At 34.3% G+C, this 27786-nt stretch overlaps 9 protein-coding genes and 2 non-coding genes across 13 annotated transcripts; 4 read left to right on the forward strand and 7 right to left on the reverse strand.

Annotated features, from left to right (window-relative positions):
* Nucleotides 1–62: 62 nt before the first annotated feature.
* On the reverse strand, nt 63–4492 carry LOC110817748 (SNF1-related protein kinase regulatory subunit beta-2). The gene is made up of 4 exons (XM_022046410.2): nt 3650–4492; nt 2871–3052; nt 2604–2766; nt 63–624 (listed from the first exon to the last, which is right to left on the reverse strand). The coding sequence occupies exons 1-4, from the start codon at nt 3833–3835 to the stop codon at nt 298–300; spliced, it is 858 nt and encodes a 285-aa protein (XP_021902102.1). The 5' UTR covers nt 3836–4492; the 3' UTR covers nt 63–297.
* Nucleotides 4493–5593: 1101 nt separating this feature from the next.
* On the forward strand, nt 5594–7921 carry MTACP3 (mitochondrial acyl carrier protein 3). 3 transcript variants are annotated; one of them, XM_022046702.2, is made up of 4 exons: nt 5595–5752; nt 6775–6983; nt 7115–7326; nt 7546–7921. In XM_022046702.2, the coding sequence occupies exons 3-4, from the start codon at nt 7126–7128 to the stop codon at nt 7732–7734; spliced, it is 390 nt and encodes a 129-aa protein (XP_021902394.1). In that variant the 5' UTR covers nt 5595–5752; nt 6775–6983; nt 7115–7125; the 3' UTR covers nt 7735–7921. The 3 variants fall into 3 exon arrangements, with proteins under 3 accessions (XP_021902393.1, XP_021902394.1, XP_088064173.1); XM_022046701.2 differs by lacking the exon at nt 6775–6983 and having other exon boundaries at nt 5594–5752; XM_088208047.1 differs by lacking the exon at nt 5595–5752 and having other exon boundaries at nt 5822–6983.
* Nucleotides 7921–10017, reverse strand: LOC110817893 (uncharacterized). The gene is made up of 2 exons (XM_088207745.1): nt 9731–10017; nt 7921–8456 (listed from the first exon to the last, which is right to left on the reverse strand). Exons 1-2 carry the CDS (start codon nt 9999–10001, stop codon nt 8101–8103), a joined length of 627 nt encoding a protein of 208 aa, XP_088063871.1. The 5' UTR covers nt 10002–10017; the 3' UTR covers nt 7921–8100.
* Nucleotides 10018–11172: 1155 nt separating this feature from the next.
* TRNAI-AAU (transfer RNA isoleucine (anticodon AAU)) lies at nt 11173–11246 on the forward strand. The gene has a single exon. It is a non-coding gene; the product is annotated as a tRNA-Ile (tRNA).
* A 150-nt stretch (nt 11247–11396) lies between these two features.
* On the reverse strand, nt 11397–14079 carry LOC110817943 (Pollen Ole e 1 allergen and extensin family protein). The gene is made up of 2 exons (XM_022046669.2): nt 13098–14079; nt 11397–11935 (listed from the first exon to the last, which is right to left on the reverse strand). Exons 1-2 carry the CDS (start codon nt 13369–13371, stop codon nt 11595–11597), a joined length of 615 nt encoding a protein of 204 aa, XP_021902361.1. The 5' UTR covers nt 13372–14079; the 3' UTR covers nt 11397–11594.
* A 1086-nt stretch (nt 14080–15165) lies between these two features.
* Nucleotides 15166–18534, reverse strand: NUDT2 (nudix hydrolase homolog 2). The gene is made up of 9 exons (XM_022046492.2): nt 18133–18534; nt 17799–18006; nt 17110–17175; nt 16856–16993; nt 16589–16660; nt 16448–16498; nt 16297–16331; nt 15976–16084; nt 15166–15794 (listed from the first exon to the last, which is right to left on the reverse strand). The coding sequence occupies exons 2-9, from the start codon at nt 17958–17960 to the stop codon at nt 15636–15638; spliced, it is 792 nt and encodes a 263-aa protein (XP_021902184.2). The 5' UTR covers nt 17961–18006; nt 18133–18534; the 3' UTR covers nt 15166–15635.
* A 35-nt stretch (nt 18535–18569) lies between these two features.
* LOC110817892 (Homeodomain-like superfamily protein) lies at nt 18570–20892 on the forward strand. Its single transcript, XM_088206920.1, has 2 exons — nt 18570–19107; nt 20068–20892. Exons 1-2 carry the CDS (start codon nt 18641–18643, stop codon nt 20816–20818), a joined length of 1218 nt encoding a protein of 405 aa, XP_088063046.1. The 5' UTR covers nt 18570–18640; the 3' UTR covers nt 20819–20892.
* A 451-nt stretch (nt 20893–21343) lies between these two features.
* LOC110817891 (uncharacterized) lies at nt 21344–22000 on the reverse strand. Its single transcript, XM_088206922.1, has one exon. The coding sequence runs from the start codon at nt 21713–21715 to the stop codon at nt 21539–21541; it is 177 nt and encodes a 58-aa protein (XP_088063048.1). The 5' UTR covers nt 21716–22000; the 3' UTR covers nt 21344–21538.
* A 1278-nt stretch (nt 22001–23278) lies between these two features.
* On the forward strand, nt 23279–25032 carry NF-YB6 (nuclear factor Y, subunit B6). Its single transcript, XM_088206921.1, has 2 exons — nt 23279–23475; nt 24184–25032. The coding sequence occupies exons 1-2, from the start codon at nt 23409–23411 to the stop codon at nt 24858–24860; spliced, it is 744 nt and encodes a 247-aa protein (XP_088063047.1). The 5' UTR covers nt 23279–23408; the 3' UTR covers nt 24861–25032.
* A 104-nt stretch (nt 25033–25136) lies between these two features.
* TRNAT-CGU (transfer RNA threonine (anticodon CGU)) lies at nt 25137–25208 on the reverse strand. The gene has a single exon. It is a non-coding gene; the product is annotated as a tRNA-Thr (tRNA).
* Nucleotides 25209–25514: 306 nt separating this feature from the next.
* TRM10 (tRNA (guanine(9)-N1)-methyltransferase-like protein) lies at nt 25515–27747 on the reverse strand. The gene is made up of 3 exons (XM_022046703.2): nt 27157–27747; nt 26210–26569; nt 25515–25987 (listed from the first exon to the last, which is right to left on the reverse strand). The coding sequence occupies exons 1-3, from the start codon at nt 27589–27591 to the stop codon at nt 25721–25723; spliced, it is 1062 nt and encodes a 353-aa protein (XP_021902395.1). The 5' UTR covers nt 27592–27747; the 3' UTR covers nt 25515–25720.
* Between the last annotated feature and the right edge of the window lie 39 nt (nt 27748–27786).

Below are 27786 nucleotides of genomic sequence, written 5' to 3' on the forward strand. Positions count from 1 at the left end.
GAGACAATATATAAAGAGATGAGTTAAAACGAATCAAGGAAAATCAAGTGTAGACAAGCGACTTTGAAGAGATCCTAGTAGGAAAAATTTAGCATTGCCAAGTCAAAAACTACCCCTTGAACAAGTAGATAAATGGTTGGATAAATAGTCATCCCGGGCATTATGTAAAATACAGGCGACGTTTTCATATGATAATGCCTTTCAAAGTTAACTTAAGCCATTGGCATAGCACCTACCTCCTGGTAATTATTTTAACTACAGAGGGACCAAGGACTAATACCCATTACAACAATTGTGTTACCTCTGCAAGGACTTGTAGAGAACAACTGTCACATACTTGGAAAGAAATCGATCTGTTGAACCAAGTGCTACTACAGAGGGGCTGTTCTTCCCTTTCTGCATGTAAAGATGATTAAGGATCACATGCTGAGGTCTTGACAAAGGAGGTGGAATCTCCATGGCACCTGATGGCATATTAAGCAGCGTCATCTGAAGGTGAGGAGGAACCAGGGGTGGCTCCTTTGCAAAATCCTCCGGTCCAAGTTGTAAGTTTGTGTAACATGAATCTGGAGATTGAGGTGGCTCAAAGCTGGATATGCTTTCCAGATCTTCTGGAACATAATCCTGCAGATCAGTCAAAAAGAGAGTTATTTGTGGCATGAATTAGTGTCATCATGTAATTGAGGTTGCTGTAACCTTGAAAAAGCGGGCTGAAGAGAGATTTTCAAACCAAATAATTGGTGAAATCAAGTTGCTCGCTAACATAATTCTTGATGTTAGACACTCCAAAAGAAGGATGAGAAGCATTCTAAAGTTGAAGAAAAGAAGAAGAAAAATTGGCTACAGTTATGAGTAACAACAGATTGGTTCAAGGCGGATTCCTCCGTAAAACTAAATTCAACCCACCATTAAAAAACAAAAACTAAAAATCCAAACTATGCCTCAAATGTGGGACAAGGTCAACAATTCCAAATCCATTTCAGCCCGCTCGGAGTTTTCTTAAAATCAGAATTGAACCAACCTGATTTTGGGAATTAAACCTAACAACCAAGAAAGGAAACTTTGAGAAGAAAAAAAAATTGAACTCAGCTACGACACCGTACACAAATGTGAAGCAACATTCGAAGGTGATGTTCTAATCACATGAATATTTGATTTATAACCTTACAAGCATTAAGATGTAGAGTTCTAATCTTACAAAACATTAGATTGTAGTACCTTGATGTTATAAAAAACACAAGAATAGTGATATACATGACACAGATGAAATATAAGAATATACTTATCCCTTTAGCAAACACATTCAAGAAAATCAAAATTGCAAGTAGCACACATGTGAGCACAAAATGATACATGAGTCGCTAAAAGAAAAACGTGACTAAGTGAAGGTAATAAAGGGATGGGAAACTTCACTTCATAAACTGACTAAATAAGGGCCTACATGAAGCTGTGGATACGAAATGACAACTCCTTGGTGCCTTTTTAGAACCATTATCTTTTTCTCTACAAAGAAAAAACTAACTAAACAGATAAACTTTTGAGGAAAAAGGGCGTAGATAATGGGCTGGCATTGGATCTTAGCATTTTTTTGCAAATGGTGGTTTGAATAAATACTTATGTTTAATTTTATATGGAAAGGCAATAGAAGGCTCTCAGGTCATATACAAAAACAAAATATGGATTTAGTAAAAACAGTTCAGTTTAGATGCAATGATAAAAGTTTTACAGAACCTGAGTGGAGAAAATTACTTATGAAAATACAAATGAAGTTTCTACCGAAAAAAAAAAGAAAGAAAAAAAAGGAACTAAACCTAAATCTATGAATTAATATAATGATCATCAACTTTCAGTAAGTTGCTCATATCAGAATGCAATACCAAGCATCTTCAATAGAACTCAATAAAAAAAACACACTTAGCATTAACTAAAGTCTGTACTTACTAAAGGATTCTTGTTTTAATTGCCTTCACTCACAGCTCGAAGCTCTATATATTTCAAGCTCTTCACGGAGGATAGATTTAGCCACAACTATCGTGTTTTTTAAGCTACATCCTGCGCTATCTTTTGGAAGCAACAATGTAGTAACACATCAGTCAGGTAAACGGCAAAACAAACTTCTTAACTCACTACTAAGTAATAACTAAAATTTCAAACCAAGCCATCCTGCTCTCTCCAAACCCTAAATCTTTTTCCCCCTCAAGTTCTTTTCCACTTTGCATCAAGACCCTAAATTTTTGTATTTGATCCAACATATGATTCTATTCCTTATACCTATCCACTGCTAAACAGAACCGGGGTCGTACAATTTAAAGCGGAGGAAACGACCAAAAACTTTTCTGCAGAGTCAAAGTCAAGATATTGCTAAGATACAATATAAATATGAAATTAGCACGATGCGCCCTTTGCTACTGACTTGAATTTACTACTAGCTTTAACTTTTGAGACTATTGGCTACAAATAATCATTTAACAGAGAGAAAAAAAATCCAAGATATTGAGGTTAACTTGCAATTCATCATCATACCTCACCAATTTAGATTAATAAGAATGCTCTAAATTCAAAATCATAAAGCATGGATACTGAAAAGCGAATGTAAAGTTTACCTGTAGGTCCAGAGTGTTATAAGCATTGCTGACATCATCTTGTGCCCAGGGCAAGTCTGGTGCATACCTCCATTGTCCATCAACAATAAACCTGTATTGATAAACACCTGACGGCAGAACTTTCATGATAGTGAAGTCTTTCCCAGATCTCTGCAAGGGAATTCTGATTAACATGCCATATGAGTAAAGTGTGAGGTACATACATGATTCTAAAAAAAGGATGTATTGAATCAGAAGAATGAATATAAAGCCGTTAATTCTTAGAACCTTGTCTTCCAGTTATCCCATGATCCCTCAACAGAAACTTCCTTGCCACCGTAGCTCCAAGTGATCATTGTCGGAATTCCTTGCTCGTTATTGTACATATCCTCGTATCCTGAAGTGGTTTGCATCCATGAAGGGTTTGGGCTGGAAATTTCATCAGGTCTTTGCAGTGGAACCACTGGAACCTGGGAGAGTAAGAATACATAAAGAAAACAAAAATAGGATGGACAAAGAACAAGTATACAGAGATTCACATGACAGTAGCTAATTCATTTGCCAGATACAAATTCAGATTAGTAAGATTTCATCCATCATGCAAAGTCAAGACAGATGTTTTTGCAATTATTTTTTTCCGACTAACAATAATATCAAAACTGGATAGCGAACATGTTTTATCAAATAACTTTTTCATGTGGATTAAGCATTTAACTCAATGTAACAAGCACGGATCCTGAAGAACTGCAAGCTTATGGTTTTCACAGATTCTTTTCGAAAAAACAAATTATAGCTCTTCAAACTATGTGAAATCCATTAAAAGACCAAACTTTTATAAAAAAGGGTAAACTATATTATCCAAGAAGCTTCCAGCCAAGCCAAAAATCCATTTCCATCTTTTGGTTTCCACGAGATCCATCTTAAGTGATTCATTGACAGGTAACCCGGAATTTAAATTCATAGATAGAAACCGTTTTCTTTAGCAGAAGAAAAAAAAGATCCTATAAACGAGAAAAACAGCACAAAACAAAAATTAATTTGTGGGGCAGAAAGAGTGAATGACCAACCTGAGGAGTGAACATCAAAGGAGACCGGGTGGCTCGAGGGCTGTGAGGAGGGGACTGACCCATGAGCTCAGGCGCCACATGAGTCCCATGAGGTGCACCCGTGGCTTCTTGCACGCCGTTGCCTCCTTCCTCGTCAACCACAGAAGGGCTACTGCTCTCATCTTCTCTTCCATTCACGTTCCCCATTACATAAATAAACAATTATATCGTGTATAAAATTTTAGAATAATAACCAAAAAAGCCCAAAAGGTGAAATTCCCACTTAGAGAATCTCACAAACGGTTCATGATTCCCTCAATACGAATCAAACCCACCTCTGTAAATCAATTAGTCTGAGGAAAACTCAAGAGAAACCCATCGAAAAAGAAGAACCCAAGTAGGAGAATCAGGGGAAAGATCGAGAGAATTGAAGAAGGAAACTTAGGAATGAAACTGAGGAGAGCTAGATAAGAGAAAAAGTGAGAAGCTTTCTTCTTTCTTATGAAATAACCTAAAAAAAAGGAAAGAGGGAAAAGGGAAAGAGCTGAAAAAATATTCTCCGACGAGTTTGGAAGATCGAATGGTGGCCCAATAAAGGAGATGATGGGTTTTGGGTGGTGGTGGTCACGTCATCATTTGACGAAGTCTTTTCCTTCCATCTTTCTTTCTTTTCTCCTGCTTAGTTTTCTCTCTCCACAAAAGAAAAAACTGCCATTTTTCTCGTCTAAAAATCTAAACCTTATCAGTTCAATATAATTTTTGAAGCCCTTCTTTTTTTCTTTCTCTGCCTCCGTCACTCGGCTATGGCCATTGATGGTACATCATCATTGTTCTTTGTTGCTACCCTCCTCCATTTTTCCTTATGTTATCACCATTTTCAGCATATTGTATTTTTCTTTTTGTTTTTACTCACAGAAAGTAGAAAGGGAGAACAATCAATGTTTTCTTTTTTTTTACTTTTTAACTAATTTACCATCACTAAATTATTTTGGTAGTTTCATGGAAATTTCAATCCAACATAAGAAATAGGAAACAAAAAAAAAAAAAGTTGTGAACTTTGAGCAGGACACTTGCTTCCAAATCTGTTTATATTAATAATTTTATAGACCATAGAAATGTGATTACATAAAAATATAGTATAAATTATTATTCTTTTTACTCTTTAGGGTAATTTTACCATATGGAGAACAAGAGGACAAAGCTTATTGCAATCAAAGGTCCATGTAACTCATTGATGTGGAATCCAGATCTACTTCATGAGGGGGGCAAAGGTTAGAACTCCTAGGTTACTATGATTTGGTCTTGCTTAGTTGTAATTTAACTTTTTCTTCCTCACATTAAATTTAAATATAGAAAAAATTATCAATCTTTTCAATTTTTTTTTATATTATAATATTAAACAGTTATATATATATATATGTAGTATATCTTAACTTTCAAAAATATAAAAACTGAGTCTGTAAAAATTAAAAACAGATGAATTAACACTTTTAGTTTTATTTAGTTAGGTCATAACATGAAATATTGGAATGAGATTAAAACGATCATTAATTACTTGACGGATACGTAATTATCTTATATACGGACGATACCCTTTGATACTATTATCCATGATAATATTTCTTTTTAAAAATATTAATATACCTTATAAATGTTATATTGCACATAATGTTACAAATTACTATTCTTTATATGGTATTTGTTATTTCGCTATTTTTTAAGAAATAGTGGGTTAGATTAGATTATGTTTCTTTTATGTTCTCGTTATTATAAAATTGTGTTATGATAAATATGTATTAAATAATTAATTAAATATGTACTTGCACTAAAAAAATTACACATAATATTTAAATAAATTAATTATACTAATTAAATGAAAAATAAATAACATAAAATCACATTTGTTGCCCTAAAAGCCTAAACGATAGTGGGTGGGCTAGGGCTTTCATCACTAAATTGGGTCCACACACAGGCTCTAACCTCAGACCAGCAACCGCAGTCCGTATACAAAGACCGACAAGCCACGCGTGACTCAGCTTTCCAAGTGACCGCCCACCTCGCCTCGCTGCACCTGCTCCACTCACCCCTGTTTCTTTGTTTTCTCTGCGGCATTTAATCAAACACGTAAGACTCACTCTAAACTATCTCTGATTCTACGCTTTAAATACACAGTTCAGTCTCGTGGGTCGACACTTCTCTTCCCTATGTCTATTATTGCTCTACTGATTGTACTTTCTGCTTTTATAGTTTATTACTTTCGTTGTCATTTGTACTGGGGTCACTAGTTTTATATTTAGTGACCCACTGTTCCGGAACCAGGTTTTGATTGGAAGTAGGCGGTGTTTTGATTTATGAAGAGTTGGGCTTTGTCTTTACGCTTTTAAAGTTGATTACTTTCGTTATCATTTGCACTGGGTTCTCTAGTTTTATATTCATCAGCTTAGTGACCCACTGTTTGTTAACCAGGTTTTGGTTGGAAGTAGGCGGTGCTTTGATTTATGAAGAGTTGGGTTTTCGTCTTTACATGGGTTAATTTAGTTTTTTAATCTTCTTGGTATCTGGGTGTGGAATACTGTGGGCGTTTTTGGAGGCAAAGTGATGTCATTCATTTGTGTATAATAAATACCAGAGTATTTGAATGATGAGGATTATCAGAAAACAAGGGAGTTTTAGGATGGATTGTTTCGTAAATTCATGGTCTTATGCTTCATTGATGAACCATCAAAAACAGTCTTGTAATTGCATGTTGAGTTTGTGAAAAGATTTGTTGTCAATCAATCAGATTGATTAACAACAAATGAGATGACACCAGTGAGATGCTGGTTGTTAATCATTGACAATTTAGTGGAAATCCTATTCGAAAATGCTTCATCACCTTGCAATTATTTAACAGTTAATGGTTTACTTGTTAACCCATATGTCACGAGTGACTGCCAATAACTTGTTGTGACTTGCACTTGATTAGTATCAGTATAATGTATCCTGGAGTTTTGAGACTTGAAATCTCATTGTCTAATGTTGTTTACTTGCACTATGTTGCACATAAGGTTTTTTGATCTGAAAAAGAAATAAGTAACATAATATCTGATAGAGCGGTCCTCGACTCCACTGTGAAATTATATGCATGATGTTGTTTCTTTGCATAGGAACTTTCCTAGAAGCTTCCTCGAATAAGATTCAATTTAGTGGCCTCAACCGTAAAGCATGATCTTCAAGTTTTCTTTGTAATGATGGAGCTATCTTAGTGTTACTGCCGAGCATACGTATCCGGCTGAGTTCTAATTTCTTGAGGCCAAGATACTTCTTGTATTTTGGAATCTAGATTGACTTAAATCCAAGTCGAAACCTCATCAATGTAAGAATTTTCCTGGGCTTGGGAAATGTAGTTTTTATATTTGTTCATCATCTCAGCTCATACATGCAATTTAGAATGTTGTTATCTGATTTGTGGGTGAGGACTTGAATAAAAATGGTATTGAATATCAGGACTGCTCGAAATGCAAAGCATTAGGAACTTCATCCTGCATCACGTGAGGTTGAGAGGATCTTCTCAGCCAATTTTCCTCATTCAGGGTGGGAATATGCTCAAGGGAGGACTCAGTCAGCTGATATGCACATCAACAAGTACCAGCCATGATCAAATAATGGATAGAGTGATTAAATTGGTCAAGAAATTCGATAAAATTGATTCCCATAAGGTAATTCCGATACTTCCTTCTCTCTCTCTCTCTATTTGTTTTCTTCACACTTCATCTGTATACTTCAGTTTTATAAATTGTGAGCATCAAAATGCTCTCTTTACTGGGTGAAATTATAAGAATCAGTATTTGTTAAGAATCTCGTACATTGAGAAAAAGTCTCTAGCGCTTATTATAGTTTCGAGGAAATAAATGATAGTTCACTTGGCAATTGAACAGGTTACTGAAACAGCTGATTTCAAAAAAGATCTGTCACTGGACAGCTTAGACAGGGTGGAGCTAGTCATGGCTTTTGAGGAAGAGTTCTCAATCGAGATCCCGGAAGAAAAAGCAGACAAGTTAACTTGCTGTGCCGATGTTGCAAGATACATTGTTTCAACAACTGAGTCTAAAGCAACAGAGTCCTGATTCATGGACCAGCTGGGTGAAAATTTTAGAAGTTGCTTCATACTTTTTACTGTTAATTAGTTGCTTTCACAGTTTATTAAACCAATAATTGTCCTTCATTCTTCTCTAATTTATACTATGCTCGGTGATCTCAGTTGAACGCTAAGAAATTCTCTTCGTGTATGTATTCCATATATGCTTATCGATATTCATAGCTTTCCATACAACAGAATATCATATGTACGCATGGAACTGACAGGAAAAACCGAATGTTTGAACTTCATTTACATAACTCAAGTGTTGTGACTGAAGCGCCATCTAAATGAGTCATCATGAAGCCTATCCGATTCATGCTATCTGTTTTCTGCCTCTGGCAATCCCGATGCATCATTGTGAAGACTTGGAGGTGAAATGTTCGAAGATGATCCTTCCAGTAGAATAAGTACGGACACCATTGTCGACTGACAAGAATTTTAGGCCTTTCTGCTTCTTGACATAAGCTGGCTGGCACCGGGAGTTATTCGGTATCCGAAGAACTTTCACCAAACATGTTTTGTCCAGGTTGTGAGTTGCATGGAGCTGTGAAGGGAGATCAATGGAGAAATCTCCATATTTGTCAGTCACTGCTTCTGCCCAAACTGGTTTGCTTTGTCCTCTCATCCTGCATTTCAGAGTCACCACGGCATCTGCAAGTATTGAAATGATCTCAGATCCCATATTGGCTTTGCTGGATATACAATGAACTTTCAGTATCATAAGCAAATAAATAAAAATTTTAATGAAGAATTAATTTCTTGGTATAATTATTTTAGAAAATTAATATTTTCTGTTACTTTGTATTTAATTAGGATGTTGTAATCACTTCATAGTTATCAATATATTTTGGAAAAAAAATGTATGAATTAATTCAGTAATTAATCTTCTGATGCAGCTAGTGCTGCCATAAATTGGGAAACTTCATACATTTTTTGTTTGAAGTATAAAATATATATATTCATCAATTATGTAATATACATACACCAATTACAATAAATATAAATGATTTCGAAATAATGAAATACACAAAATACAATTAAATTTGAACACAATTTTTTTTAAAAATTATAATGTATAAAAATAAATAATTTTTAAATAAAAATACATATAGAAATACAGTCAGACTCAAACACACAATTTCTGAAAACGTATCAACTATTAATATATTTTTAATTTGACAATTTCTTTACCCGACAAGTAAAATTGATCCTCCTCTCTCTCTCTCTCTTCCCCCCCTCTCCCCCCTCTCCCTCTCCCCCTCTCTCCCCCTCCCTCTCTCTCTCTCTCCCCCTCTCTCTCCCCCCTCTCTCTCTTCCCCTCTCTCTCTCCCCCCTCTCTCTCTCCCCCTCTCTCTCTCTCTCTCACTCTCCCTCACTCTATCTCACTCTCTATCTCTCTCAATTAGCAAATTTAATTAAGAACAAAATTATTTATGTACAAGGTTTATATATGAAGATTAAGTAGTTTCCTTGTCTATGGCAATTTAGGTCAAAAAAGGGACTTAGAAATTGACTTATAACAAGTCTTAATTTGAACAATTATTGTGACTTTTCACCAATATATATATATATATATATATTACCTTATCTTATACGTTTTCTTGGTAGTAAAGAAAAAGACTAGAGAATTGAAGAAGACCCAAAAGATAAAAATTAAAATTAATTTAGTTTTATATTTATTAATTTGACCTTCTTACAAATTAATTTTGTTATTTTATTTTAATTATTACCAGTATACTCTACGTTTTTTTTATATAATTTTATATAAGATGATTAATCTCTAGATTATTATTTTATAATTTTTTAAAATTTTTAAATTATGTAACTTTGAACATACACATATATTCGTATTTAGAAGTTTAAGATATACGCAGTTATGAGATTCAAAAGTATTGAATTTACAACTTTTAATAAAGAAGAAAATATACTAACCGTTTACATAATAATGATTCATATATATATATATATATTATATTACAAACCTGGAATTGGCGAGAGACGAAGGCGATGATCATCTTCTTCACCATGCAAACAAGTCTTGCAAACGATGGAGCCAATGACCAGAACGGAAGAAAGCTTGTCCTCTCCATACCCAGCTACATGCACCATTTCTTCTCTGCCAAATAACTCCTGTGAAAAATATGTTCTGTAATCATCCTCGTCCGCCATTGAAGAAGCTCTGCACTCAAACCTCAACATGGAAACCAACGACATCATCACCAACACAAGAATAATATTGTATTCGCAACTCATGATCTCTTTTATTTCTCTGTCTTGAAGAAAAGTTTGGTTTAATCTTGAAATGAAAAATGTGGGTATGTTGTGTGTGTATATATATACGTAGTATATATATATATATATGTATGTAAGTACAGCTTCGACGGGTTAACTTCATTAATCTGTCTGGTCTTTTCTCTGACCAAAAAGATCAATGCATGATCTTTTTTGATTATATAATATTATTTGTTACTATTCAAAAACATTAATTTTCTATGTCATTTAAAGTCTAATATAATAAGAAATAATTTTCTTCTTATCCAATTTGATTTTTCTTATCTTAAATAGTAAGAAATATTTTTTGTGTATCACAATAATTTTACTAATTAAATGAATTGATATTAAAACTTGTAGAAATTACATTACATAATAATATTTTGTTTTTTATTTGGGGGTAATTTTTTAAGATTTTGAATGGGATCAAATATTATAACACAAATATGCTATTTAATTAATTACCAACATTAATAATTAGAAAATAAATAATAATAATAATAAGAGGCAGGAAAAGTAATGAATAAGTATTTATATATGCATATCTCATGTAAATTATTATTGTTTTGACCCTATTTTGTGTAATCACTTTGTAAAATTGTGTAAGGCTTCGAGAACACTTATCTTAAATTACTATTTTTTTAAACAATTATGATTTAAATTAAGTTTTACAACTTTACACGTAGTTATCTGTCGTCGTATATTAGGATATAAAATTTATATTAAGTACTTTACTGAATAATTTTTGTACATGCAATAGGTCAATCACTATATATAAACGCAACAAAAATTTCGGTACAAAAAACATGTTTAAAGATTCACTTTTAAACCTTGTAGACCATGAAATATTTTCACTCATTCCAAACGAGTCTCAAGATTGCAATATGAACAAATGACTGTAACAAAAGTCGAAATATTAAATTTAAAACGAACAAACGTTACATTTATGAACAAAATGTTGACTGACGAACTCATAATTAGAATGTTATAAAAAATTACGTTTATATTCTCGTGCAATTAAGAACTCGAATATTGTTCTTACATTTAACAGTGAAAATAACTCAAAAATAATATATTGCATATAGATTAAGAAATCCAATCATGGAGTGAAGAAATACTAATTGATCTTAGAGGTATCTGATCTTCACAAATTGGCCTATTAGCTCAGTTGGTTAGAGCGTCGTGCTAATAACGCGAAGGTCGCAGGTTCGAGACCTGCATGGGCCACCATTTTTGGATGTTACTCTTCCATTTTTTTTTTTTAATTTTTATGTTGTTTTAATAAGTTTCCAATTTTTAATAGAATACGTTTTCAAGTATTATTCATATATATATATATATATATATATATATATATAATATACATTTATAGCTGCATACCGTCAGAATTCATTACCCATAAGGAAAAAAAAAAATGGAAACACCACTCTGTATATACAATATACACGCAGACAAGAAACATTGGGCTTTTGAGCTTCATATATAACTCGAACATTTGTGACTGAAGCGCCATCTAAATGAGCCATATACGCATACATCTCTATACATATATATACATACATACATACATATTCATCAAGCAATCTGTTTTGTACCACCTGTGCCAACCCTGATGCATGGTGGGGAAGACTTTGATGTGAAGTGCTGGAACCTGATCCGTCCGGCGGAGTAAGTTCGGATGCCATTGCCGACGGAGGAGAGTTTTAGACCCTTCTGTTTTTTCACGTACGCCGGCCGGCACTGCGAGTTGGTCGGCAGCCGGAGAACTTTCACGTAACATGTTTTCTCCAAGTTCGGAGTTGCATGGAGCTGCGATGGAAGATCAATCAAGAAATCTCCATATTCGTCTGTCATCCCTCTTTCCCATACCCATTTGCTCTCCCCACTTTTGCTGCATTTCACCGTCACCGACGCACCTGTATACCAAATTCATTACTTACACTCCCGTACATATATATATATATATATATATATCTGTATATGGCTGTATTACATTCCTCTGCTAATTCGCTCATCTGTGTCAAAATCTAGCTAGAAACTTAAAAAACTCAATGAAATTTTTCATAGCTAATTAAATCAAACAATTTTTAACATTTAATTCGAATCATATGTGTGTATTCTACTTAAACAGTTAATTATATATATATATATATATATTAAAAAAAACTTATATTTTTCAATTTGTTGATATTTAATTTAATTTAATTTAATTATTATAAATTTATTAACAGAGTATTAAATTAAATTTTTTATTTTATTAAGTTAAATATTATAAATTGATTATCACCAATTCAATAATATAATTAAAATTTTCAGTCTTTTTAATGTATTTTTTCAAGGGTTTAGAGAATTAATTAATTTATTTTGTGATTGATATGGGCTTATTCAACCTATTTAAGGCTAATGTGACAAGGCTGCTGGCATAAATTGATACATTAATTTCATTAGTTTTAGTAAATAATATGATTATGAAATATATTTATGTATACAAATAAATACATCATATGAATATGGCATATAATGTATGACCCAATTTCCTTACATGATGAGAAGTGTTATTATATTTTCACTATATATCATATTCTTTCATTTAATTAGGAATGATTTAAGTACTAAAGAAGCTTGAAACCATAACAACTCTAAGAACCCAAATGGAGAATAAAAAGATTATTATGAATGAAATCCCTGGTTCATACCTGCAATTTGGCCTATAGATACACCATATATCTACATGTGTGTGTGTGTGCGTGTGTGCATATATATGTATGTATATGTTGCTTCCATCCCACAAAACTAATTGACTAGCTACCAATACTTAACATGACATCTCCTCTTAGGGAATTTCTTTTGTTCCAAGTTTTGTAAATCTATCTATTTTACAACCACATCGAAAGCAAAATTCTATAAGAAATGAAACATGACCCTGAACCAGAAATTTTAGTAATACATGAAGTTCTATACATGCGTATGTAGTTAACATATATGCATGATATAATTATACGGATATATATATATATATAACAACATAAGATGAAATTAATTAATAACAAGAGACGATATTTAATTAATTACACAAACCTGGAACAGGCCAGACACGAAGCTCATGTTCACCGCTCAAGCAAGCCTCGCAAACAACGGTGCCGGCGACGAGGACGGTGGAGAGCTTGTCTTCTCCATAGCCGGCCATCCGTACCATCTCCTCTCTGCTCCACAGCTCGTATGATAATGGGTTCTGATCATCTTCCGCCATTGAAGTTCTGCACTCGGAGCTCGTCAAGATCGACATTAAGAAGAAGACGAACAACGCAAGAATATTAATATTGTAAAGTATACGCCCGCGGAAGCAGCTCATGATCTCTTCTTTGTCCCAAAAAGAATTTTCTTTTTTGTGTTAATCTTCCTGATCAGACGAAGAACGTGGATATATATATATATATGGGGAAAGATAAAGAACATAAGAAAGGTGGCTCAACCGTGACATATATATATATATATATGTGTGTGAAATATAATGAAAGCTTAAAATTTACAACCATGTCCTTCGTGGTTGACTTTTCACTTTTGTCGTCAAAAGCTTCCTCTAAATTCTCTCCTACCAACCTAAAACATAAATTAATATTGAATAAATTGTAATCTACCCTTCAAAAGAGAAAAAAAGAAATAAAATTAATAACCCATTTTTGGAGTTTTATGAAAAATACATATATATATATATATGTATATATAGGTATTACGTATATAAAACAATATAAGGTGACCGAAATTACAGAGAAAATAATAACATAATAAGAAAGAGTTGGAAAATTAATGAACAAAGGTGATCTTTTTTGGGTTCACCTACCTGCAGAGTATAAAAATGAACCAGACAAATACAGATATATATATATATATATTAATGCTTTGGGGAAGATTATTTTCTCAATTAAAACTACAGAATATAGCAAGTACGTACGGGCATGCATAGGTATAGTAATATATATATATATATGTCCGAAAATAAAAATTTACAAAAGAAATAGAAGAAGTGTTAAAAATTCTGGAGGTTGGTAGCCTACTCTTATCATTTCTTTTTTTTTTTTTGATCTGTTAGAACTCGACACGTGGAAATTATTCAATTAATTCTAAACATTTGAATTTTAATTTTACTGAAATTAAATTTATTTTTTCTATCTATAATTAATTATTAATTAAATATCTTAAAAGACAATGCCAAAATTAAAATATCGTCAGCGATGAATTATTGAAAATCATTTGACACTTAAACATGATTAATATTTTTTTTATATAATTATAATTATTTTTTTGTTTAAATGTTATCTGTATAATGTTTATATTTATAAATAACATAATTTACGAATAAATGGATTATTTCTTTATCTTACTATATAAAATATGGATACATTATATGATTATATTTATATATGTCTATATATATATGCTAATTTCAAGCCTGCCCCAACTATCTCCATCTGCTCAGTTTTACGTAAACTAGTTTCTGATTGCTTTTCAGTTGGTGGGTAATCTAAACTTATTATTAACATGTATGTATATATATATATATATACAGAGAGAGAGAGAGAGAGAGAGAGAGAATTTGTAGGTGGCAAATGATGAATTAATTTAAGTTTATCATAATTCTGATGATTAAACGTCCCAACGGATTAGGAGAAGAGACTTCTTACAAAGATTTATCAACCCATTTGAAATATACAAAGTACCACAAATATGTCCTAATTAATTATCCACCTAATTGTAATGCACTAGCACTAGCATACTATACACACACACATATATATATAATTAGTAAGTATGCCTTCTTGTATACATATATATATATATATATATATATACATATATGTATACAAGAAGGCAATCCATCCTTCTCTACATATCTTGGACAAGGGCAACAAGAAGGGAAGGTAAGAAATTAAAAGAAATCTTACCTTAACCACAGATGCTAATATATTGTATTCTCATTACTATTTTATATAACTGAAATTTGAATCAAACCCAAGAATCAAATTTTATTCCACTTACAATGCAATTCTTCAACTTGGCTTAAGATGCAGGTCTGTTTGATATCAGTTTATGTCAATAAACCCACTGTACTATTGGTTGGGAACAAGACCATTAATTTCACTTTCAGTTATATGAAACTATACACAATCTATTTGTATATAAGTTTATTAAAGAACAAGTGCAAGATGGTTACATAGAAATACAGTCAAAACATAATCGTAGGTTTCCACCTCTCTACTTTTAACTTTTAAGATGTTCAATTCTTATTGCTTATTGAGAAACACTGTGATGTTGGTGGTAACTTAAAACACATCAAATTATACTATAGGTTTATATTTAATTATGTTTCTAACACTTTTACTTGTGTTTTGCTTTGGTTTTTATTTAATTTCTAGTTTAGGTTTCCGCCTCTCTATTTTGAAATCTCTAATGATGAGAATTCAATTCTTAATTTTTAAGATGTTCGATCGCAATATTCCTCGTGATTAGAGATTCCAAAGTAGAGAGGTGGAAACTTAAACTAGAAATTGAAAAAAAAAATCGAAGCAAAACACACGTGAAACTGTTAGAAATATAATTAAATATAAACCTAAAATACTAAGCGTAGAAATTAAGAGGAGAAGCAGGTGGGACATTCGAGTTGCAAACCACAGAACAATCTCCATCTTCCTCTGATAAGCATAGAGCAACAATGCGCTTCCAAAAATCATGTTCTTGGAGAGATGGTTTTGCCATGTACTCTTGCCATGGCATCCACTGCATTAGATGTATAAATTATGTTCTAACCCCAACTTTATATATTAACATAAATATCATATGTGAGAATTAGATAAGCAATCAATCAAACACAATCTCAAACATATATATAAGGTTTAGATTACATTTAAAATTCTATATATCATTATTTATAAATGTCTTTATTGGTAGCAAGAGTTACCTGGGCTGCTGCTATTTCTGATTCCTGCTCTTGAATGTCAAACGAAAGAGGATGCAACATGCACATAAAGCATAACTCTGACTTCTCAAAGAACGTTCTGTGGTTTTGTCTGTAAAGAAGCATATGTCAAAGGTGATTACTGATTACTAAGACTTTTAATCTACAGGAAGTGATTCGAAGAAGCAAAATAAGTTTTAGATACAAGAGCTTAGATTTTATTCTAAACTTTGTGATGTAATGTGGTCAAGCTTTCACAAATCCACTAATCTATGTAAAAGCTAATTTGGAACAATAAATATGATTATAGAATAAATGTCTTACCTGAATGCTAAAACTTTAACAAATTCTGTGTCAATCTTGGATCAAGAAACAAGAAAAACCAAATTATTTCAATAAAATTAATATCTCCCTGTGGCTCAAATGTATAACAACTCATAGCTATTCGCATACAAGGGGCAGGAAAATTACTTACTGCTGTTTCTTCCTTGACTTCTCTCACTGCAGCCACACAAATATCTTCACCCTGCAATATACAACTCCATGTAAATGGAGAAAGACTCCAAACTGCATAATCGTTTATGCATAATGAAAAAGCAAACCAGGTTGCACATACCTGATTAACAATTCCAGTGGGAAATTTCCAAATCCCTTGAAATCTACCCTTGCTTTCTTGAACTACTAATACCTAATGCCAAGTAAGATAAATTTATGGTTCTTGAAAACCAGTTAAATCAGACAATCTCTGCCTCACCGTGAGCAGATAGAACCAAAAAAACCATCAGAAAGCAAGAAAAGGTTTTGGGAAAACACAGGTCTAAACTAAGTTTGAATTTATAATTAGTTGTTACAGTTAAAAAAACCCCCAAATTCCAGGGAGTACCTCTCTCTTATCATTCACGACAAGGGCACCAATACGAACACGGTGAGAAGCATTTGCTGGAAGACTATGAACACCTTCGGGAATCCAATAGGCAAGCATAAGGTAAGTTGGCTCTGCATGGTGGAACCAAAATCCTTCCTGCATGAACAGCATTACAAAAAACAATCAAACTCGACAGACAAAGTAAGTAAACATGGAAGGTTATTGTGTAATACAGGACATGAGCCATATGTTACAGAGAAGCAAAAAGTTACCTTAACTGCAGCTTCAACAAGATTTACAAGCTCAATTGGAAATTTCATCCAAACCCCACTTTTCCCCTGCCAAAAAGTAACTCACATGAACATCCCGTAGATATTTAAGCACGTGGATTTGGTAAATTAACTTAAAGTGAGGAGGGGAAGAAAAAAAGGAAAAATCATAAATTTTCCACAATATTTAATGGAAAGGACTCACACTGCTATGCTCCACAGATTTGAAGAGTTAAAAGATTTCATACTTCTATTCATATGATTTGATTCTTCGAATCTTATATATGCTCGTCTAGTTTACAAACTATTGAAAAAATAAGTAAAAAATGCATTAATGAGTAAATTCCAATTTATAAACTCTTACATATATGATGATTATTTGGTAAGAAATACTTAAAAGGTGAAAAACGAAGTGAATTCTTCTTCCCTTTTCGTTTTAGACTAATAATTTTACAACTGATTAAGCTGGAAAAAACTTTTGACTCGAGACTGTTGTGACACAAAACCCCCTGTAACTTCGTTGACGGTTCAAGAAATCCGCTTTTTTTTTTTCCAACCACAAATGTCACGTCACAGTCCACAAAGAAGAAAATAATGCATACCAAAGAACTCTCGACTGAATCTGAAGAACAATAGAATAACACTGCCGTTAATCGCAACAAAAACTCGGTCAAAATTCAAAAATAAAATACCTGCTTCCTCCAATGCAGAAGAGATGCTCGAAGAATTGACGCAAAGATTTCATACTCCATACGGTCAGTAATCTCCACAGTTACCCCTCCATGATGATCGTAGATACCAGGAAATAGTCTAATCTCTTCCACTTGAGAAAAACAACTCTCCAGACTCGACATTTTAAGTTTACTCCAAACTCGATTGTCTGCTCCAACAGTAACCCCCCTATACAAACAAAATGTGAAAACACTATTGTTTATCCGTCAAATTCATAGAATCTGGACAGTTTCCGAAAAGAATCAAAAGATATTGTCGTCGTTAATACAAAATTGTCAATGTACGATATTGTACCTCTTGAAATTCAAGGTCTCAGAGAAGAGAAACAAGAGATATTTGTGCTCATGGAAACATCAGCAACGGCGTTGAAAGCGATGCAGAGCAGCTTACCAATATATATATATATATATATATATGTCATCAATCATTTCTTGATTTTCGACGACATAATCATCTCTTCTTCCGGGTATTTACCACCTGATTTCATTTCATCCTACGCCGTGTATGACTCGATCATCAAATCCCGCGAAACTTCGAACGAAAAATCCCTTCATATTCAACCCGTACAATCAAACTCACGGGGTATAGCTGCGTGTTTGGGAATGACTTGTGCATTCCCTATTTTACCCTTCAGAGACAAGCGAGACTGACAAGGGACAAAATCGTGAATATGGAAAATTGATAAGGGTAAATATGTAATTGCATAAGCCCAAAATCCTTTTTACCCTTTTAACTCGTTGTTTTACTATCCTCTCTTATCTCAAAAGAACCCTTTCACGCCGCAAAAATTTTTACCACTTCCATGGAACTGCTTACCGCCGACCGCCAGTTACGGGAGATCGATGGCTTCCCTCAACACGTGGACCCTTTCCCTCAGACCAACGGCTGCGATTTGGTCTACGATCAGCACCAACCGACGGCCGTGATTCACCCGCTAGAGGACCATATAGCTTCACTCGTCGCCACAAACCCTAGTCCGCCTCAGAAGCTTCGTCCCATCAGATTCTCCGGACGAATGGAGGATCCTCCGCCTCCGTTTCCGGATGATTCCGCTGCACTCGCCGGAACCCTAGATAGGCTGCCAGACCTAGGATTCGGCGGAGGCAACGTAGTTCAGTGTTTTCACGGTCAGGTTAAACCTCTGGTTGGTGACATGGCGGACGCTGGCGGTGGTGGGTCTGATGCGGTTGATTTAGAGCGGGTCGGGTCGGAAACGAGCGAGGAGAATCGGGGCGGGTCTGTTAATAGTTTGGGGAACATGTCTGTGAGGTAAAAGCTAACACCTTTAGAAGTTGATTAATGGTATTTTTCAGGGCATTGTTACTTAGTCGTAGGCTTTTAGTGTATTCTTCTTTTTTTCTGTACTCCACTTGTTTGGTTTCTGTATTATTATGCTTTTCTTTTTGTTTCTCACATTTGCTTTTCTTTTTGTTTTTCACATTTTTCTTTATCATTTTATTTTATATGAATTCTTAAAGTAAGTAGCTTCTTTTTCAGCGAGATTAGTGAACCAAAATCAAGAACACCATCCCCCTGTTAGTTTTACCCTTTTAATTTTTGGTCTTCAATGGGTATTTTGTGTTGTGGATTTCTTTTCTTCAGCAAGTTTGACAATAGGGGTATGGAATTTAGAAACTTTAATGTGATTCAAGTTGGATAATAATGAAGTTGCTGTTATATCAACTCTTGACAGCCAATAGAGGAAGAAATTTTAGCCTGTTTGTCTCAAAATGAATTTGCTTTAATCGCAATTTCAGAAGAGTATGAGGGGATAAAGTTATATTCTGTTTAAAACAATTGTGTAGTTAGCTAATATCTCTTGTGGATTATATGTTTTGCTTTATGTTGATTGGAGCTATCTTACTGATAGATAGCATACATGGGGAGTCAAGGTGTAATGCCAGTTTCATACAGATGGGGGAATCAATCCACTATATACATGTGTGTGTATATATATATGTATCTATATGTGCTTGTCATACATGGGGAACCAATCCAATATATATGTGCTGGCAATGTACCGCACACTTCTGTTTGCTATAGTCCCTGAAATATCAAAACTTTGTTATATGCATGACATAAAAGAATCTTGAAGAAACATGTGCTTGCCTCTCTGTCATAATCTCTGAACCAGTAAGAAGGAAAAGAAAAAGTTTGTTTTGGAGTCTGATTCTTGATATGATTCTCTTGAAGCAAACAAATGTGGTTTTTATCTGTTTTTATGTGCAGTTCATCTTCAGAAAGTGATAAAGAAACGTCATCAGAAGCTAAAGAGCCTGTGAATCGGAAGAGAAAGAGAGAAACAAGGAAGAAGCTTGAGGTTTTCCTGGAACAATTGGTGGAGAAAGTGATGGAGAGGCAGGAGCAGATGCATAAACAGTTGATAGAGACAATGGAGCGGAGGGAGAATGAGAGAATAATGAGAGAAGAAGCTTGGAGACAGAAGGAAATCGAAAGGATGAGAAGAGACGAGGAAGCAAGAGCACAAGAAACAGCCCGTAGCTTAGCTCTTATTTCTTTCATTCAAAGTACAGTAGGCCACGAAATCGAAATACCCCAGCAGCCATTATCGACAATCTTTTGCACGGAAGATAATGGAATTCAGAAAGAGATTAAGTGTGATCCAAGCAATAGAAGATGGCCAGATGCTGAAGTACAAGCCTTGATAATGCTCCGAACTGCTATGGAACATAAATTTCGAACCACAGGCGTCAGCAAATGTTCGATATGGGATGAGATTTCTGCCGGAATGACTAACATGGGATACACCCGGAGTGCAAAAAAGTGCAAGGAGAAATGGGAGAACATCAACAAGTACTTCAGAAAATCAATTGGAAATGGGAAGAAACATCATCCTGAAAAGAGTAAAGCTTGTCCTTATTTTCAGGAATTAGATATTTTATACAAGAATGGCTTGTTGAGCCCTGGAAATTCATTGGTGAGTGGAGGTAATGAGAGTGAGACCAAGAGGGAAAATTGAGTGAAAATTTCAGAAATTGAAAACCAAGTTTAATACTTTGTTCGTTTATGTATGTATATGATCCAGTTGATTGATCTCTCTATCTTGATTTTCTTCCTGCATCGTTCATTACAATCTTCATGGATTATTCCTGCCTACATCCAAAATTTCAAGCACTCAACTTTTGCCCAACAAAGCATGAAAGGTGTAAGCTTTAAAATGGACGTATATACATATATAATATATGTACTATCTTGATTTTCTTTCTGCGTCGTTCATTTCAATCTTCATGGATTATTCCTGCCTAGATCCAAAATTTCAAGCACTCAACTTTTGCCCAACAAATCATGAAAGTTGTAAGCTTTGAAACGGACATACATACATATATATATATATATAGCTACTTGCAAAGTAGGCCCATTTATATGCATTGGGCTACAACCACAACCCAGCATATATAGATATACAAACACCCATAAAATATTGGGCCATGAACATGATTCTAAGAAGAAAATGAAATTATATTAAATAAAATATAAATCATAATTATCATTAAAATAAAACATATTGTTCAAGACTCTCAAGTCTCTCCCTTATTACACATAACCAACATAAATGGATAAATCCAACAGACGACAACATTAAACAAATAACAGACACACATTTAACACACACATACACATGCATACACATATGTGTATTCATGTATATGTACGGATGACTTATTAAAGTCATTAATAATTACTTGGACGCGTAGGAAAGGAAGATGAGAATGGCAACGAGAATCACAGGGAAGACGATGAGAAGAGAATAGGAAGGTGGCTGCAATGGACCCATTCCCAGTGGTGCGAAGAAGACTAAAACCACCACGATCAGCATCAGCATTATCGAACCAAATCCACATCCATATTCGTCCATCTTCTTCTTCTTCTTCTTCTTCTTCTTCTCTTCTTCTTCCTCCTTTTTCTTCTTCTTCTTCTTCTTATCTGAACTTGAAATGTTCCCACGTCGTAAGTTGTGAAAGAACTGCAGAGAGAATTTAAAAGGTTTGAAAGGTTACAAATCTTCATTTTCATAGAGACGCGACTGTTTGTAACGATGCATGCAGAAATGTTTCCCGAATGTATATGTATCTCCCGAACAAGAACATCGTTTCGATAGGCTGCAGAGTAGGTGTGGGGTGTGCAAACACACACACACACACATATATATATATATATATACACACACACACACATATAGGTGTAAACCACGTTTAGATGAAGCCACGTGGATGCCACGTGTCTTGCGTATCATCATGCACTCGATCTCTCTCTCTCTGTGTCTCTCTCTTCCACAAAAAAAATGTATACATGTTCACGTAATGTTTTAACTGTTTTATATGTATAAACAGATACGTACACACATGTGCGTATGTATATATATCATGCGCACGAAGGACTTAAATATTCTTTAATGGAAGAAAATAAATTTGTCCTACGTCTCCACGTAAAATATAAATTATACACAAATATATTCTCTTTAATTTAGAAAGAAAAAAAGTTGAGTACGTTAATTCTTGTCGTGATATATAATTATAATTATATATATATATATAAGATATGGTAATATTGTCTAACCTCCAAAGAATTCGTATAGAATTAAACAAAGTTGTATTTTAAGTTTTACTATGTTTTTAATTAAATTAAATATATATACATAGAATTTAAATATTACTTATATAAAAATTACATATTTATTCTAAATATAATATTAATAATTTTTGTATTTGTCACGTATTCCCTTCTAAATTTACATTAAAATTAAATTTTTAAAATTTTAAAAAAACTTATTTGCACTAGAATTAAAAAATTTAGAAAAATAATCGCTTTTCCTTTAACAAAATTATTTAATATTTATACGGTATAAATTCAAGTTCTGACTGTAAATTCGTATTTATATTTGTGATAAACTATCGATGTAGTTTCAAATCGGACTGTAAAATACTTTAAACATTAAATTATAGATATTTAGTCAAAATCTTTATATACGTTGAATAATCAAATTTCAATTGAAATGAAATCTTTATAATAAATGAATATAATTTAAGACGAATTAACGAAATAACTTCAATTCAAATTTTCGAATTGAAAAAATATTGAGGGAAATAAAAGAATTTTATTATTTTTTAAATTCATGAATCTAATTTAATTTAGTGAGATATTTAATTCTACGTTCGTTAGTAAGTTGTATTATTGTAATTGGTGTGTAAGTATATTATATAATTAATAAAATATTTAAATTTATTAAAAAATTAATTAATGTTTGAATATTTTTGAACATTGAAGGAGGGAGAAGTGAATTTAAGTGGGGGAGCAAAATGGAGGAATGGGATGGTGAAAGTGTTAAATGAGGTTTGAGTTGAATATCCTCGTTTACATCGCCTCTCGACACGTACGTTTCTTCAACTTTTCAGCACTATAAATATCGACACTTGCCTGTAAATACTCCAACCCAAATCAGAAATCCCAACACCCACATATATATGTATGTATATATATATATATATATATATACATACATACATACAGACGGAGAGGATCACTTTACTACATAGCAAGCTAAGAAGAGAATGAAGAAGAAAGAGATGGAACGTGGAGCCTTCCGTGGATACACCAAGCTCCCTAACTCAAACTCTGGTAAAACCCATATGTACATATATATATATATATATGTATATTGACATGCATCAACAGAATAATCGTCTTCTTCTACATCATTATCCATTTGCATGCAACATGCAGAGTCTTCTCTTACCAGTCTCTGTTCATCCCTTCATTTTCAAGATTCTCCACATGAACATAAATTATCACACACTTTGTAATTTCTTCTTGGTTTCTTCCAATTTTTTGAACTAGTAAAAAAAAAAACCCGGAAGAAATCCAAAACAATCTAACTAAATAAGATGATGAAAAGTGCTGAAAATCGTTTCTTTCTTCTTCTTCTCCTTCTTCTTCTTCTTCTTCTTCTTCTTCTTCTTTTTGTTTTCTTGATTTTCTGGCTTCACACGTATGGTAACGGCCAATTAAGGTAGAGACAAAAAGAAAAGAGAGGTGAGAAAAATTGTCTATGAATACAAGGACTAAAACCCTCTGTACAAGTGGCATCCATCACCTTCCATTCCATCACCTCCTCCATTAAACAAGTGGCGTCCATGCATTCTCTCCCATCATCATCATCATCACTCTTGCTCCATATCTCGATGCTTCCCACCCTTTGTTTGCTTCCAATGTCTACAAAAGTACCCATCTTTAATTGATGAATAAACTTCTAATTTTTTTTTTAAAAAAAAAGGATCTTTCTTGTAATTTTCTTGCCTTTTTGTGATGGGTGTTTTATATTTACAGGGGGACAGATCTTACCAGACATCCCCATGGGACTTCCACAACTAACTCACAAACCCAGCAACACTAACAATGGCGGATGCTCATCGGGAACAAGCTCCGATGACCAGAACGAGTGCACAGTAAGGGAGCAAGACCGGTTCATGCCGATTGCAAACGTGATAAGAATCATGCGGAGAATCCTACCATCCCACGCCAAGATCTCCGACGACGCCAAGGAGACGATCCAAGAATGTGTATCGGAGTACATCAGTTTCGTCACCGGAGAAGCCAACGAGCGGTGCCGGATGGAGCAGCGGAAGACCATAACCGCGGAAGATGTTCTTTGGGCGATGAGCAAGCTAGGGTTCGACGACTATATCGAACCACTCACTTTGTTTCTTCACCGGTACAGGGAGGTGGAGGGAGGGGAACGTGGAAGTCCGGCTAGTAGTTCCGGTGGGTCGTCGATGGTGAAGTGCGGAGGGTTTTTAGCAGGTAGGTTTGAGTTAGGAAATTATTATGGTAATCAAAATGGGTATTTGTACGGTAGATCAGGTGGGTATTTTAGGAAGGAATCCAATGTGGGTTCTGCAAATTCTGCTACGGTTGCTAGTGGCGGAGGGACTGGCAGTGTTGGTGGTAGTGTTCATGAGTTAAACGATCACAAGCAGCAGCAGCAGCAGCAGCAGCGGAAGTGATGATATATAGGCTACACACTAACCGTAGATTAGTTAACCAAAGTAGAGAGGTTAGGGAAGGAAAAAAAGAAAGAGGTGGAGGTTGGTGTTTGCCGTATGTAATTTGTGTCTGATGATCTAACATTTGCATGTAATATTAGTGGTGGATATCTGTTTTTGTTGGACTGTTTCAGATTTCAACTTCTTTGTTTGTTTTTTTTTTGTTTTATTTCTCTATTTTCTGCTGTTCTTTAGAAACGAAAGAGGAAAAAAGAAGGAAAAACAAATTTGGGAAGAAGCTCCCAGCGAGGATCGAACTCGCGACCTTTCGCTTACGAAACGAACGCAATACCACTATGCTATGGAAGCCACCGCGGGCCTGCTTTTTTGTACTTTTGTAACCTCCTTTTTATTTACCTGATATTTTGGCCTTAAAACTCTATAAAATAAATTATTAAATATTAAATTAATAAATAAACTTATTACTCGTTTTTAAAATTTAAAATTACATCTAAAAATATTTATTTAATTTTTTAATTTTGCATTCATAAAAAATAAGAGAAATCTACTTTTAAGAAAACTTTAAAGACTCCTGCTGTTCTTCTTATCAGAGTTTTCTGGGAGCAAAAATGCCATCCAAACAGAGATTTGTTCATATGAGCAAAAGAAAAAGTATGAAACAACAAATCAAGGGGTTTTCATATGATCAAATATCGAGCTTTACAAATGTAAACATGAACCCGAAAAGAAAAAACAGAACCAAAATGGATTGTTCAACCTGAAAGGATATGAATCCTGTAAAACATTTCAGTTTCAGATCTATCTTTGCCAGGGAAAATGAAGTCTCTCCTCGGCCTACAAATCGAAATTATCAACTTCAATTAGCCGGGACTTCTTGGTGCCTCAATACACTGCTTTTTTCTGCTGGATTCTTCTTCCTCCTGGCACCCTTCTCCATTTTCTTCCTCTTTATTTTCTTCCCTTTGATTTTCTTCTGACTCGGCTTCCCCATTCCCTTCCTCTTGATTTTCTTCTGACTCAGCATCATACCGTTTCCTTTGAGGAATTACCTCGAAGAAGGAAGTCCTCCAATCTTTTGTTTCTAAGAACTTGAGGAGAATTTCCATCACTTGGTTCACTGTGAGTACCTGCATTCAGATGGACAAAACACTCACTTATAATCGTCAAACATAAACACAAAATAGGAGCTTAGCTATACTAATCTTTCCCGTGAGATGAAATAAGTGCTACATATCAGATTACTGTCATTTTCTTGGCAAAGTACGATTATATATCCAGCCCCAGCAGGCAAGATATGCATGCTCAAACTTACAAGAGAAACAAGTAACGGGCTAGCGACCATTTTATACCTGAGAACTTGACATCTTCAAGTAACTTCCTATTGGGAGTTTTGCTGTTAGGATGCCCTGTTCTTGTGCTTTCTTCATGGTTATCCCTTTCCACCGGTTTCGATCCACTAACCCACCAATAATGTAATATTTCTCTGGATCGAGCTCATCCAGCACTGACTCCGAATCAGCGGTAAGATATACCAGATTTTCCTTCTGCTCATTCAATGCCTCCATGTATGATCGATTTTCCTTCTCAATAATCCATTTATCAAACCCTGGGAGCCTCTGCAACTGCTTCTCCATTTCTCCATTGCATCCTGTCAACCAGAGATGACCAGGGCAACTACATCTGCCATTTACTGCATAACAATACATAATCTGCACATTCCATCAACAGCAATTTGAGAGATGTACAGAGAAACATTCAACTAAAACAAAAAGATAAGGACTGAAGCAAAAATTCCTCAGTAATAGACACAAATTTACTGCTGCCATGTTCATCACAACACCACACCAGTTTCAAATTGTTTGCATATAGACCTATCCACCAGTAAAGATGCAAAAAATCCAAATACGTTTTAGTTAATTCACATCATGGCTAAATTGATAGAGCTCCATGGAAGTGAGAAATTTCAGATTTTGTCTTGAATAAATGTCCACTGAAAATTTATGTTAGTTGCACATTAATCGATGAAGAAAATAACTTCCAAATTGAATTATTTGAAATAAATTATACTCGTTGAATTCATTTGAATTAGAGTATTTGGAAAGACAAACAGAAAATAACACATTTCAAGCCTACTTCTCCAAACTCTCAAATTTGTCAACAAATTCTAATGAATTCCATGATAACAATTTTGCGGTGCATTTGAAACAAATACATTCCACAGAATTGTAGAATTCTTTATGATTCCTTCTCTTATATCTCAACAAAAAAAAAAAGTAGAATTCTTTATGATTCTTACCTGTTGAACGAGGCTGTGAATCTCGGAAGCGGTCATGAGATGGGAGAAGTCGAGATCGATGATGATATTTTGGCCGGATTCTTTGGCTTTGCTCAACCTCTGAATCTTCATTTCCCTTTCCTCAGACCTTTTCTCGATCCTCTCACGCCTGAGGCATTTTCTCGACTCTATGAGCTGCGATCTCTCCTCTTCCGGCACGCTCGCGAGAGCTTCCTCCCATTCCTTCCGCTTCCTCTCCGCTTCTTTTCTCTTCCGCTCTTTTTCCATTGCCTTCTTCTCTGCTTTTCTCGCCTCGAATCGCTGCTGTTTTAACAGCTTTTTTTTAGCATTCTTGGAGAGAGCCTGCTGGTCTTCGGGAGGCGGAGCAGGTCTAGGGTCAGTTTTCTGCGGGCTATGGAGGGCATTCTCATGATCTTCTACAGCATCCATTTGCATATGCAAACCGAGTAAGAAGCGGGTTGGGGTTTTAGGGTTTTCTTAGGGGATTAGAAAATGATTTTGGCGCGAAAATGAACTGGAGAAAGAAATGTCGCATACAAAAAATACCACATCAAGCCAGAATGTTCATAGGGATGAAAAAAAACACAGAAGACGGACAGGCAGAAATAGTAAGAAACAGCAGAGAGAAGG

Source organism: Carica papaya, chromosome 7 (genome assembly GCF_054855325.1).
Source record: "Carica papaya isolate Zhongbai chromosome 7, ASM5485532v1, whole genome shotgun sequence".
Taxonomy (NCBI): domain Eukaryota; kingdom Viridiplantae; phylum Streptophyta; class Magnoliopsida; order Brassicales; family Caricaceae; genus Carica; species Carica papaya.

What these genes read in the sequence shown, in the direction of transcription:
- LOC110817748 (XM_022046410.2), bottom strand. Translation starts at nt 3,835, where the DNA reads ATGGGGAACGTGAATGGAAGAGAAGATGAGAGCAGTAGCCCTTCTGTG. An exon ending in CTTTGATGTTCACTCCTCAG is followed by an intron (nt 3,053 to 3,649) that starts GTTGGTCATTCA and finishes TTACTCTCCCAG; the next exon opens with GTTCCAGTGGTTCCACTGCA. An exon ending in TGGGATAACTGGAAGACAAG is followed by an intron (nt 2,767 to 2,870) that starts GTTCTAAGAATT and finishes CATGTTAATCAG; the next exon opens with AATTCCCTTGCAGAGATCTG.
- MTACP3 (XM_022046701.2), top strand. Translation starts at nt 7,126, where the DNA reads ATGCAAAGCATTAGGAACTTCATCCTGCATCACGTGAGGTTGAGAGGA. An exon ending in ATAAAATTGATTCCCATAAG is followed by an intron (nt 7,327 to 7,545) that starts GTAATTCCGATA and finishes GCAATTGAACAG; the next exon opens with GTTACTGAAACAGCTGATTT.
- LOC110817893 (XM_088207745.1), bottom strand. Translation starts at nt 10,001, where the DNA reads ATGAGTTGCGAATACAATATTATTCTTGTGTTGGTGATGATGTCGTTG. An exon ending in TCGTCTCTCGCCAATTCCAG is followed by an intron (nt 8,457 to 9,730) that starts GTTTGTAATATA and finishes TGATACTGAAAG; the next exon opens with TTCATTGTATATCCAGCAAA.
- LOC110817943 (XM_022046669.2), bottom strand. Translation starts at nt 13,371, where the DNA reads ATGAGCTGCTTCCGCGGGCGTATACTTTACAATATTAATATTCTTGCG. An exon ending in TCGTGTCTGGCCTGTTCCAG is followed by an intron (nt 11,936 to 13,097) that starts GTTTGTGTAATT and finishes TTTGGTATACAG; the next exon opens with GTGCGTCGGTGACGGTGAAA.
- NUDT2 (XM_022046492.2), bottom strand. Translation starts at nt 17,960, where the DNA reads ATGTCGAGTCTGGAGAGTTGTTTTTCTCAAGTGGAAGAGATTAGACTA. An exon ending in AAGTCAAGGAAGAAACAGCA is followed by an intron (nt 16,332 to 16,447) that starts GTAAGTAATTTT and finishes TCTTGATCCAAG; the next exon opens with ATTGACACAGAATTTGTTAA. An exon ending in CAGAAATAGCAGCAGCCCAG is followed by an intron (nt 15,795 to 15,975) that starts GTAACTCTTGCT and finishes CATCTAATGCAG; the next exon opens with TGGATGCCATGGCAAGAGTA.
- LOC110817892 (XM_088206920.1), top strand. Translation starts at nt 18,641, where the DNA reads ATGGAACTGCTTACCGCCGACCGCCAGTTACGGGAGATCGATGGCTTC. An exon ending in TTGGGGAACATGTCTGTGAG is followed by an intron (nt 19,108 to 20,067) that starts GTAAAAGCTAAC and finishes TTTTATGTGCAG; the next exon opens with TTCATCTTCAGAAAGTGATA.
- LOC110817891 (XM_088206922.1), bottom strand. Translation starts at nt 21,715, where the DNA reads ATGGACGAATATGGATGTGGATTTGGTTCGATAATGCTGATGCTGATC.
- NF-YB6 (XM_088206921.1), top strand. Translation starts at nt 23,409, where the DNA reads ATGAAGAAGAAAGAGATGGAACGTGGAGCCTTCCGTGGATACACCAAG. An exon ending in GCTCCCTAACTCAAACTCTG is followed by an intron (nt 23,476 to 24,183) that starts GTAAAACCCATA and finishes TTATATTTACAG; the next exon opens with GGGGACAGATCTTACCAGAC.
- TRM10 (XM_022046703.2), bottom strand. Translation starts at nt 27,591, where the DNA reads ATGCAAATGGATGCTGTAGAAGATCATGAGAATGCCCTCCATAGCCCG. An exon ending in TTCACAGCCTCGTTCAACAG is followed by an intron (nt 26,570 to 27,156) that starts GTAAGAATCATA and finishes TGGAATGTGCAG; the next exon opens with ATTATGTATTGTTATGCAGT. An exon ending in TGAAGATGTCAAGTTCTCAG is followed by an intron (nt 25,988 to 26,209) that starts GTATAAAATGGT and finishes ATCTGAATGCAG; the next exon opens with GTACTCACAGTGAACCAAGT.